General features: G+C 37.0%; 1 protein-coding gene across 7 annotated transcripts in view; it reads right to left on the reverse strand.

Annotated features, from left to right (window-relative positions):
• The window catches only part of Slc4a7 (solute carrier family 4 member 7), a 91,877-nt gene that overhangs the window by 36,031 nt on the left and 43,503 nt on the right, over positions 1-12,343 (reverse strand). For 3 of the 7 annotated variants that reach the window (XM_052734082.1, XM_052734085.1, XM_052734081.1), the window contains exons 7-11: positions 8,043-8,158; positions 6,767-6,826; positions 5,957-6,114; positions 3,661-3,748; positions 1,553-1,699 (exon numbers count right to left, since the gene is read on the reverse strand). In XM_052734082.1, coding sequence (XP_052590042.1) covers positions 1,553-1,699; positions 3,661-3,748; positions 5,957-6,114; positions 6,767-6,826; positions 8,043-8,158 — 569 coding nt within the window. Of the gene's footprint in view, positions 1-1,552; positions 1,700-3,660; positions 3,749-5,956; positions 6,115-6,766; positions 6,827-8,042; positions 8,159-11,137; positions 11,507-12,343 lie in introns of all 7 variants that reach the window. The other 4 variants (XM_052734084.1, XM_052734086.1, XM_052734083.1 and 1 more) reach the window with 2 other exon arrangements.

A 12,343-nucleotide genomic window follows, 5' to 3' on the forward strand; every position in this document is an offset into this window, starting at 1 on the left:
GAAGGAGAGGAGGGAGGGGAAACAGATTGGTATGCAAAATCAATTAATTAATTAATTAATTAGAAAAATGAAGTCACCAAAGATAAATAAAAAAGAAAATGTCAAAGCTAAAATCAATGTATGTATATCTTAGATCAAAGGGGAAACAAAAAATATTACATAAGCCCAAGAAAAGAACAGAAGAACATATTACATATCTAAGTTGTAGCTAAAACATGAAAACATGAAGTATTAGGCAGTGGCTCATGCTTACAATTCTAGTATTTGAGACACTAAGACAGGAGGATCACTGCAAGTTTAAGATAGTCTTTTCTACACAGAGGGTTCCAGGCCACTCAAAGCTATATAGTAAAACATTGTCCCCCTAAAAAAAAACAAAACAAACAAAACAAAATTTCTTTTCTTTTCTTTTTTTACGGAAAAATTTAAAAGAGGGGGGCTGAAGAGATAGTTCAGCAGTTAAGAGCACTGGCTGCCCTTCAGAGGACCTGTGTTCAATTCCCAGCATTACCATGATGGCTCACAATTATGAAGAAGTCCAGTTTTGGGTTATTTGATCCTAGGTACCAGCCATGCATGTGGTACACACTCATATGCAGGCAAAACACTCATACATATAAAATAAAATAAATGTAAAAAATGAAAATAATTAAATATGCTAGGCAGAAAAGGAGAAAATACATCTTTACTGAAGGATAGTGGAAGGAGTGAAGTAAATCAGCTACAAGCAGAAAAGAATTAGAAAAAGACCCACATTTAAAAAGAAATCTAAAATAATTTTACGAACTACTCTTTGAAAAATATAATAAATAATTTACCTATTAGCAAAACCTAAGATATGTCAGGATGTAACTCCACAAACCAAGGAAAGTTTAATAATATAAACATTCCAAGAAAATTTAAAATCTGGGCAAAATGGGTAATATACTAGGCAAACAAAATTTATCACAACTGACCTGAGAAAGAAGAAAAGCTCACATAAACAAAGCAACTTGTTAAAGTCCACAATTGGCAAGAGATGTTGCTCAAAAATATATGCCAGAAATTTCCCAAACTTGCAAAAACAAGTTATTCCATACTATTTAAAGTGCTCAAGAACCAGTACCCCAAAGTTATTAATTGTTTTTTTGTGAAACAAATAGCACATGAAGACAGATTTTAAAAAAAAAATGTAAATACATACATACATACATACGTATATACAACTTAAAATTATGCAAATAACAAAAGAGCAGGCAGACTATTAACGTTCCCATGTCCAGGTACAGAACAATCGTCCAAATGACCACAAAGCTGACAGACAAACATCTGCTCGGGATAAGAGCGCTCAAGGGACATAGTAACACAGGTCCATTCTCTCTGACTCTACCTCTGATTTCTACTGCTTTTACTTTTAGCGCTAGGGTCCAAATCCAAAGTGTGCCCACTGAGCCATATCCACTGTAAATAGTTATGACTTTTGAGACCTAAAAATGCATAACTTACATTTTTTTTATTAGAAGTTTTGAACTTAAAAAAGAAAACAACCCCAGAAGCACACCTAGACTCTTACCTGAGAAGGAACACTTTTTGGTGGCTCTATGCGTATGGAAGGATCCCATTCTCCTGGAGGAAGAACAGTCACTTGATCTAAAAATTCATCAATTCCAGATAAGAGGTCATTTCGATCTTTTGCTTTATAAGCTACATCATGAAAAATCTAAGGAAAAAAAGACACTGAGCATCAGGACTTTACAGTGGAAAGAAAGATCTACCTGTATCAAAATGCACTTTAGATGTAGACACTGGACTGGAGCAGCAGCACCATGGCTAGCAGTGAGTACTGCATTCAGAGGACATGCTTTCAGTTCCCAGAACTGTTGGGGGGCTCACAACTGTCTGCAACTCCAGTTCTGAGGGACCTGCACTCATATGTGCACATAAGCATACAATGTGAAATAAATAACGAAATAAAGTCATAAAAATGACATAAATTCTCATTAGCTGCAGGCATTCACCTTACCTAGCAAGACTTAGCCCATGATTAGTATTAACAGATCAATCAACAACAAAGCAAAGAAAATGATGAGTTAACACAAAGAAAAAATTTCACAGATAAATAATTTATTACAAAGATAAAAATGAATTCACTGCAAATTAATTCATCACAATAATGTCATGTCATGTCATTCTATTTCTGCCATGAAAGTGTTATTTATCCTGAAGGAATAATTATGGACAAATAAGTTATTTTGCTTAATAAATACTTATTGGTTATCTATTATTTGCTAGTTGCAATGCTGTGTGCTACCAAAAAAGCAAAACAAAACAAAACAAAAACCTGCCTTTCTAGGCAGAACAGAGTTACGTTAACTGCATAGAAAGACAAACTTCCAAGAGAGATAACTATTCACAAAAGAAGAAAATTAAGCAGTGAAGAATGGAGGGCTGACAAGAGGAAAATAGGCAGTAAAGCAAAACTGCTGCAGGGAAGACTGAGAACCCCAGCAACAGAGGCAGGAGGAGGAGAACTGGTGTGAGTCTGAGTGTAGTCCAGGCTACACATCAAGACTTTGTCCAAGAAAAGCCAACAAACCAAATAAACAAGCAAAAAACAAAACAGAGGTGCTATCTGAGGGGAAATCACAGCACAGGTAGAGTGTGCAGGGGGATGGTGAAACCGTACTTAGGAAAACAGAATCATAGTTGTAATGTACAGGGGTACAAACAGCAAAACCCATCCAAGAAACAGAAAGGATGCTCCTATGGCCCAAACAAAGTGGAGGGCAGGCAGTATCTAAATGCAAGCATGGGGAAGTGAGCAAGGTCCCTGACAACACCAGGAAAGGGTCTGCATCGGAGCTTAAAGCAAATGGGGTGGGTCAGTCTTCATCCCAGCATGTGAGAGACTAAGCTAAGACGGCTGCCAAGAGCCAGGTCAGGCTGAGCTACACAGCCAGTGGGAAGCATGCTTGGGTTATACAGAAACCACAACGCAGGAAAAAAAAACAAAAAAACCTTTAAAGAATGAGGCTGTGGATACATGTTGGATCAGGAGATGTTAGACCTACATGTACATATTACTACTGTCAATATAGGTAAGAAATTCAAAGATAAAAACCCAGTAAGTCACTTGAACTGCCATAGTAAATAAAGGTCAGAGTCTAAACCAGAGAAATGGCAGTGATTATAGAAAATAGATGAGTAACTGACCCAGATCAGATTTGGTTTGCAGGATTTCTGATGCCCTGTGAGATGTGTTGGAATGTCTGGCAAGCACTGTTAGAAATCTCTCTCTAAGAAGCAGAAATCCTGATCACTAAAGAGTTTACAGTCAAACATGACATCACAAAATCAGGAGAGAGAAGGAGAAACATCGTAAGTCCCAAGGAAACCCCAAAGAAGCAACATCCTGAAATCTAGAACCAAATAAATTTCAAAATGTCAATGTAGTCAATGAGGTCAAATTAAAAGAATAGCACAAAGTAGATGGAAAACTACTACTATTCCTGAGAAATAGGTCTTAAAACTCTCAACAAATCCATGTGTTAGAAGCATACATATGAAATAAAATAGCATAGACATCAAAGATAATTTTATAAGCTTTACTATGAGAGAAAGAAGGACTATAATTGCATAGTCACTGTCTAGCTCAAAGGGATTTGACTGTATTGTAATTACCTCATCAGTCATGAGAGTGGCTATGGATCTGCCAATTTCATGGTATTGTGGAGCCTTCCCTGCTGGGCCCAGTAACAGAAACAAAAACCTAAGAAAAGATTAAAATATACAGATTTTAAAAGAAACAACATTGTGTATATATATATATATATATATATATATATATATATATATACACACACACACACACATACACATACATACATACACAAATCCAGGAAACTTTTAAAAAATGATTTTATTATAAATACAGAAACAACACTCAGACCTTCTTTGCAATCACCCACAAGAATCAAGAAAATAATGGCAATTCTATTCAAAACAGATCTTAACTGAGTGTGGTAGGCAAGCCTGATACTCTAACACTTGAAAGGCAGAGGCAAAGAGGATCTCAGTTCAAAGTCATCCTCTCAGCTCAAGCTACAGAAGATCCTATTTCAAAAACCAAACCAAAACAAGCAGAAATTAGATCATGAAACTATAAAAGGCATTCACACTTAACTCTACCAGTGTTCCCCTTTCCCAGCTTCCTTAGTGCAAAACAGTCACTAAGAAAGTGTTTTCCATAAAAATTTCCATCTTTTACATCCTTCTGGATTAAGCAACTTACTCTGGTCTGAACTGACAAAACAGCAAAGTTGTACAATCTTATTTGGGTCTCCAAGTCATCAGGCTGACCTCAAATTCCTCACTCAGTCTTCCAAGTGCTGGGTTACAGATTTGCAGCATCACAGTTTCCACACTGATTTCTCTTTTGAAAGAAGGTTCATGTATCCCAGGCTGATCTAGCATTTACTATGTAGCCAGAGGTAACCTTGAACTTTGGATCCTCCTGCCTCCACTGCCCCCTCTACCACACCTGGTTTATGTAGTGCTGGGGACTGAACTAGGGCTTTGTGCATGCTAAGCAAGCTCTCTGCCAACTGAACCACATTCCTTGTCCCACACTCATTTCTTGAAAGTAAGGTCTGTCAAATCAAATAGTTCAGAATATATCCACAAAAAAAGTCTGCAGTCTGAAACTATTTGGACCAAAGCTTTAATACTGTAAATATGACATTTAGTCAAGTAACCTTTCTGGGAGGAAGAAGAATTTCCAACTTCTATATCAAACCTGTAACTATTTTAGTGCTCAATAAAAAGTATAGTCATACCCTATTAATACTAGAGCAGATATTAATATCTTAACTATTTTTGTAGGTTACCATACAAAATAATGGGTTTCATCATTATTTCTACAACCTTATATAAAATATTAATATTCTTATGCAAACACTTATCCTCCTGCTTTATGAAAATTTACGTATGAAATAATCAAATAATTTTGCCTCACTTATTAACACTATATCAGTAGTGAAAATGGAATAAATATATATAAAATAAGTATATTTCCATCAAACTCCTATTAATTTTTAATTACTAAATCAGTCATGAGAATACATTATCAACCACACCTCTTCATGGCACTGTGGAACCTCCCTGATGAAAAATCCCCCTAAGATGGTGCACACGCCTGAAGCTCAGCACTGAGGGGGCTGAGGCAGAAGGATTGCCAAGGATAGAAAGTCAGCCTGGGCCATACAAGAGATTTCATCTAAAACAAACAAACAAACCAAAAAACGCTTCAAACAAAAAGTTACTTTCAAAACAAGTCACATTCACAATTAAGTTTCTGATACTAATGACTTGCAGAGATGTCCTTTTCAGGGCCCATGAACTGATTAACATAACTTGCTAATTATTCTTTATGGTCTCAATCTGTACACTCAATGTAAATGAATGGAAAACCAGAACAAAGAATTCTGCATGCATACACAAAGGATGGGCATTTCTAAAATGACTGACTGGGGTTTAAAGTGTAGCTCAGGACAGAATGAGAATTGAATATGAGCAATCCCTTCTGGGTCCCCAGCACAAAATAAATCTCACTGACTGGCTTTGTAAAACAAAAGCTCCTAAGATACCAAGCTTCTTATAAAGATACAAATAAAGAGTTGTTTTTACACAGTATTATTATAGTTGGAGAGGGTGACTCAGACCTATGATCTCATCATTTGGGAGTTTAAAGGAGGTGTCAGAGGCTAGCCTGGGCTACATAGTAAGTTCCAGTTTAGCTGCAGAATGAAACATGGTAAAAGCTGGAGGAGGGAGGATATTTACACTCCAATACTCAAAAGCATTTTGGCACAATGCCTGAATATCAGTAATTAGTAATTCAACAGTGCCTCTATTACACAAAGCAAGTATTCTTTCAGTGGGTCCATATGAACAGTCATGAAGGAGAACTGCTTTTTACCTAGTGGGCACAGGGACCTCAGTCAACCCGGAGAGGAGAACTGCAGGAGCCAATCTCACAAACGCAATGATAGGTCTCTCCAAAAAGTCCACTTCTCCTACCAAAACATTGGATGCCTCAGCTCCTGTGGGAATTTTCCTCATGAAATTCATGTCAACCTATTGACAAATAAATAATTTAGAAATATGATTGCTTAGAGATGAATGAAAGAATGACTTCAAAACGACTACTGCCAAACAAAACTTGCAATCTAAAAGATGTATAATGCCAAAATTCCCACAGATATAAAGAACGGAGTAGACAAATACAAAAAGTGCAAGCAAAATTCATCGTCTATTGTTTTAACTACTACTATCTTTATTACTTTAGAGCTCTATATTATCAAACATAAACTTGAAAAATTTTCAATGAATAGACTATTCATTAAACACTGGTGAGGACATACAGTACACAAACTAACAATGGCTCATGAAATTATACACAGTGCTACAACATATTCATTGCACGACTTTCTATTATTATTATTATTGTTTCATATGTCTTTATAAATCCTCCTTTAAAAAAAAAACTACCATTTCCTAGTATTTTTCCTTACGTGGAAAAACATGTTGTATACAATACACATCTATAGCCTTGATTAGTTTACACATGGGACAATGTGTAAAGGAAACTCAGCTGCCTGTGTATAATTACAAAATGGTTACAAACATGACACCAGAGTAGGTGAAGCTCTCACTTATACACAGGCTCACACAGTTACTAAACGACCACTACCAAGACTATCTATTAAGAGATAAAACCAGCACTTACAGCGGGCCTCTTGAGTCCCACTCCCAGTGTGCCACAACTACAGTGCCAGGAGGCAGACTCCTGCCCAACAAGAGACAGGGAGGGTATACAAGAATAGGCCAAGTAAAAAAGTGAAACTGACAGAGGAACAAAGATCAACCACAACTGCCATGCCTAGATAAGATCCACAATGCAAATGATAGTCATTTACTTTTCAGCAACAAAGAATAAATTCCAATTTAGCTAGGAACACTTTCTGAAGACCTGAAACAGAGCACTAATGAAAACAAGGTGCGTTAGAAATGACAACTGTAACAGCCTTTTATTGTCTGTTTTTAATTTTTATTGCTTGTTTTGTTCAGGGTAGTCTAGAGCTCACTATGTAACCCAGGTTAGCCACAAACTTGAGATCCTCTTGCCTTGGCCTCTAGATAACTAGGATTACAGGCATATGCCATCATGCTCAGGTGAACACGTTTCCCAAATAGTCAAAATCCCTAATTGCAAGTCTTTCTACAATGTGAGAGTACCAAGCTCCACAAAACTACAATCCAAATCATTTAAATCTTTTTTCAGTGAAGTGTGCACAATTTGTGGACACACTGTGAAACAGAATAAAAAGCTTTAAAAACCGAATCCTATTTGATATTTAAAACAAAGCTTTAGAAATAAGTTGTAAAAATGTCAATGTTTCATGAGTTAATAGTAAATTGACAGGCAGCAAATTAAGGTACTTCCCAACCATTAGGAAACTAGGCTGTCACTTGAGCTTAGTGCTGAAGAATAGGGGGTCTTTTTGTGTTGTTGTTGTTGTTTTCATCTTTATTTCAATTAATTACTCATCAAACAAAATAAATTCACAGGAGCTTTTTGCTGTTGTTGTTTAAACCATGCCTCCATCTACCATGTTTCCCAGTGGCATTCCAGAAGGTCCTGACACCATGAGTCAGAAATTCTGGGATGCAGTACAGCCCAGGAAGAAGGCTCTGTCCGTGCTGCAATGTCGCTCCCAGAAAAACCTCTTCAAAGACACCCAAGTTTCCGGGTATCTATGAGGAGGTACAAAGAAGAATTGATACGTTTACAGTGTGTTCTTCTGAACTGCTAAAAACTGTAATCCTGTACTTATGGACTTGGAGCCTACCCGAGTTTCTGTCCTAACACTTCACAGGCATCCTATGCAGATGTGAAAGCACCAGTCTACTAAACAGTTACTGTAAGCGATGGCAACAAAGCAGCACATTCCTAGTTATTTCTCAGTGGGAAAGCTAACAAAAATTTACAATTAATGAATTACCTTGCTGAAGTCAACAGTACTATTTTCTCTGCTTCCTCCACTTCCGTTACCTTTCATTTCACCACTTTTACTATTGTCCAAGTTTCCAGGAGCAGACTGTGGGGAAGCCAAAATCCCTGTATTTAAGGAAATACACAACCCAAATTAGTAAGGAGAAAACTCACCATGTAGCCTGATTCTGCTCATATCCTTAAAGCAATGGTTTATTTATGAAAGCAAATGTGAGAGGTTAAAAAGTGCCAGGTGTTAGCTTCATACCAGCAACATGAATTAGAACACATCAACAGGATGAAGTTGTGTATCTTAATATTTAAAGCATTACAGAATCCACACAGTAGCCTTTTGAAAAGAAGTGAGTCTGTGGAACCACAAAAGATTTGAACTAAAACCAGTCTGATCGCTACAAATGCTTCTAGGTAACACACTCTGAGCATCTCTAGCTCATGTGAATTGTATGGAACTCAATGAGGCCTAACTTCACCTAGGACACTCATATCAATACCAATATGAATTCTTTGATAAGTTCCAAGTGTAATTCAGAAAATTTAAGAGCTACATTCAATCTTCATTCATATTTCCTTAAGAATTTTGATTTTGCTTTAGTAGTATTTATGTCTAATTTCTACTGTCATTCTTCCTAAGAAACCTAAGACCATAAATAAGCTTTCCCAGTTGATTAAAAGTACATAAAGAGATTTAGGATAAATAACACTCATCACTTGGAGTCGTTCACTCAACCTCTATGGTTCTCACAAGCCTATCTATAAATTAACATGGGACTAACATGGTTGTTGTGTGAATTATAAATGATGCATGTTCATGTTAGTACTTATTCAACAGCAGCCTTTCCTAGGAAGACAGCTTAAAAGCATTGCCTAGACTAATCTATCTTTACCACTGAGAGTTCTATAAAAAGCTCAAATCTCAAAAACTTAAAATCCAAGTTGCATCAACAGATTTCTACCATTAAATACGTCTCATGTTTCCTTAAAAGATTAAAAAAAAACTTCTAGTCCAAGAATATAAACTAATTAACATTCAAAACACTAAACATTTTAACAGAAAGAGACTGCAATATAAAACAATCTACTATTTTACAAAAATTCAGTTAGTATTTGTCAGTATCAGTCATTTGTTAAAATTAGTAATTACTTCTGCAATTTCAAGCCTATCAGATGTACCTGGTACATACAAGCATGTTTATTCTTCTAGATGGAGCAATTATAACTAGTGCACATAACTTAAGGAATCTAGGCTCGCTGCTTCAACTCTGGATGTAAGTCTCTGTGATATTAACTTTTCTGGTCAACAGACTGGGGCATCGATACAAGTGAAAAACCTTCCTATAAAAAACACTGCACTTGAGTTAGCCATGTAATTCTCAAATTAAACAATTCTGAAACAAAAAAAAATTTCTAAAATAAATACTTTTTTTTAAAATGTTGACTTGGCATGGAAAAGTTATTAAGATTCCTCATCTTTAATCTTTGTCCCTAGGCTTTCAGAGTAGTGTCTCTTCCTCACCCAAGGGGGCTGGGAGGAATTATCGTTATCAGTGGTTTCAATACACTCACATGCAAGAAAATCAAGAAGCAGCTTATTAAAACCCTGGTGACAACTGCGACTGAGCACTAGGCACTACAGACTGTTCAAATGTATTCTACAGGTAATCAAAAGAAGAACATAATGGCAGTTTCTAGAATGGCTCAGCCACTAGATTGGATAGCTAAGAACAAGGAGGCCTGTGGATATGGGGGAGGGGCAAAATCAGTAGGAACGGAAAGAAGAAATCAAGTAAAATTCAATGGTGACAAAGGTAGAAATTATTTGAGATTGCTTGGCTATGCTGGTCATCTTCAACCTGTCCCTTTTTCAAATGGCAGTGCATATTAAGAACATTTCACCTGCCAAGCATGGTGACATATTCCTGTTAATATCAGCACTTGGAAGACAGAGACAAAAGGATCAGAAGCTCAAAGCTAGCTTGCAACCTTATTCTTAGAAAAGAAACTGAAGTATTCTACCATGATTCTCTCTGAATAATCTTTCCAAGCCTCAGCTAAGTTAAAAGTCTCTCCTTAATTGGTAAAATCTCCAGGCTCCTGATACTAATTCTGCTGACCGAGAATCAAGTCAGTCAGCAGCAAACGCAGCTTCCTGCCACTGCATACTATGTCAAGTTCTAGAAGCCCTCCTCTAACCAGCATCAGCTTCCAGAGTCCTGCTAGAAACGGCTAAATGGTCTACGTGCAAATGGCAGTTACAGAGGAAGTGGTGACAGCTGACTCTATGACTTTTCTCAGTCATTATGAGCTTTATTTTGTATTCGGAAAACCAACCATTTTAATTTAATCTATTCAGAAAAAACTCCTATCTTGTCCTAAAAATTCATGGTATTAAAATACCTCTACAGCCCCATAAGCAAGTTTTGTAATCCACTTACAAAACTATATCCTCACCCTGAGTACAGAGCCTGCAGTTCTGATCCTCAGCCTGAGTATACAGCCTGTAGTTTTGTAAAACATCGAGGGAAAGTTGGACTTACACACAACCATAAATAAAAGACAACTGAAGTCTGTCCCAAGCTACACCACTCCTCTTGAAATAACTACTACAAGCAATTAATAGAGAATTTCAGTCTTGTCAGAGAGAGAATGGGAAAAACAACATCGCATCGTATCATATTAGGAAAGCTAAACTGTACTACACTCTTTGAAGAAAAGCATCAGACAGATGAAGGGCACCTCACCTCATTACTATCATGTGTTCTTCACCTTACAAGTAAACTGCACAAGAAAATCCACCCTTCTAAGAGTCACATCAAAAATGTGTTTGCTTAAACCACCCAAATATTGTGATCTCTAAAAAAAAATTATGTGCTTGACTTATGTATAGCCTTCTTCATAGTATTTTCATAACCTAAGTTTTAATAACTTTATTATTTTCTGTAATACACTGTAAAGAACAAAAACATGCAGAAGTCAAATCATAAGCATTATCTACATATGCTACTCAAGCTATGTGCTGACAGGCATTCTCAGTGCAAGTGACCCAGAGGCAGAAAGCACCACACGTGGAGGACTCTGGACAGTTGCCTGGAGTGAAGTCAACATTCTCCTCATTCTTCTGCTCTTGGCCTTTGAGTGCTTCTATGTCTTCCTCAGGCGGATGAATTACTACTCTGGGAATATCGTCCCTGTTGGGTGACACCAGGAGTTCTGGGGCCTGACGCTGACTCTGTTGGGAACTTCTGGAGGCCAGGCGACTTAAGCCAGGGCTGGAAGGAGGACTGCTCTGGGGGGTGGGCACTGGGGTAGTACACCTCGAGCCTGCAGGGGTTCCAGCTCTCGAAGAAGGGAGAAGATGACTGAGAAGAAGAGATAAAGGCGATTCTCCTCTCAAAGAAAGGTTTGAGGCAGACAGACCTGTTCGCAAAGAGTGGCGGGAGGCTGACAGGCCTTCGCCTGAGATAAAACAAGTAAGTAAAAAATGATGTTCATTGCATTAGGTAAACAGAGAATACAAAACTCAAACCACAAACCACAAGCTTCAAAGTCCTCTGTGAGGGTTAGCAGGTCAGTCAGATTCTTACTTGTTATAGTGTTACTGAAAAGTTATTCAACTGTAACCAGTTCCGTGACTCAACATGTATTTAAAAAATATGTAAATAGGAACATCTATAGATAATTATCTCTCATAAGATTCCACATTAGCATTACCTAATAAGTAACTTAAAACTGGTATTAAATGTTTGTAACAGGGGCTGGTCAATGCCCTTAAGTACAGTTTAGAAGTACAAAACAAATTATAAAAATTATTTTTCAAGAGAATTAATAGCCAGGTATGCTTGATGAATCTCTCAGTTCAAGGCTAGCCTGGTGTATAAAGCAAGTGTCAGGCTAGCCAAAATTACACAGTAAGGCCCTGTTCTCAAAAAAAAAAAAAAAATGAGAGAAGCAAAGAGAATTATAACATCAAGTTTTAAATCAATATTCCAAAGAACATGTCTTGCTTCTACCATAGTACAGCCAGTTAATCAACTACATACAATCGCTGTATTAGCTGGCTAAAAACAAAGCATTTTAACATTGTACCAAAAGCAATAGGAGAGTAAATCTAGAATATTTCAAAGCACAGGAATACTTATACTTGAAATACCTGATACTACTAGTAAGTGTGGCTTAAAAGAGAAACATTGTTTCTCCTGAAGCTTTTTAAAAACTAAATGGTAGTTGTATGAGAAATGTAACAATCTCTTGTGGCCTTAAGAAATCAAAGCTACATGATCAGAAGATTCAAAT

The sequence above is a fragment of the Peromyscus californicus genome, unplaced genomic scaffold (genome assembly GCF_007827085.1).
Source record: "Peromyscus californicus insignis strain IS unplaced genomic scaffold, ASM782708v3 Scaffold_12__1_contigs__length_115047231, whole genome shotgun sequence".
NCBI lineage: Eukaryota > Metazoa > Chordata > Mammalia > Rodentia > Cricetidae > Peromyscus > Peromyscus californicus.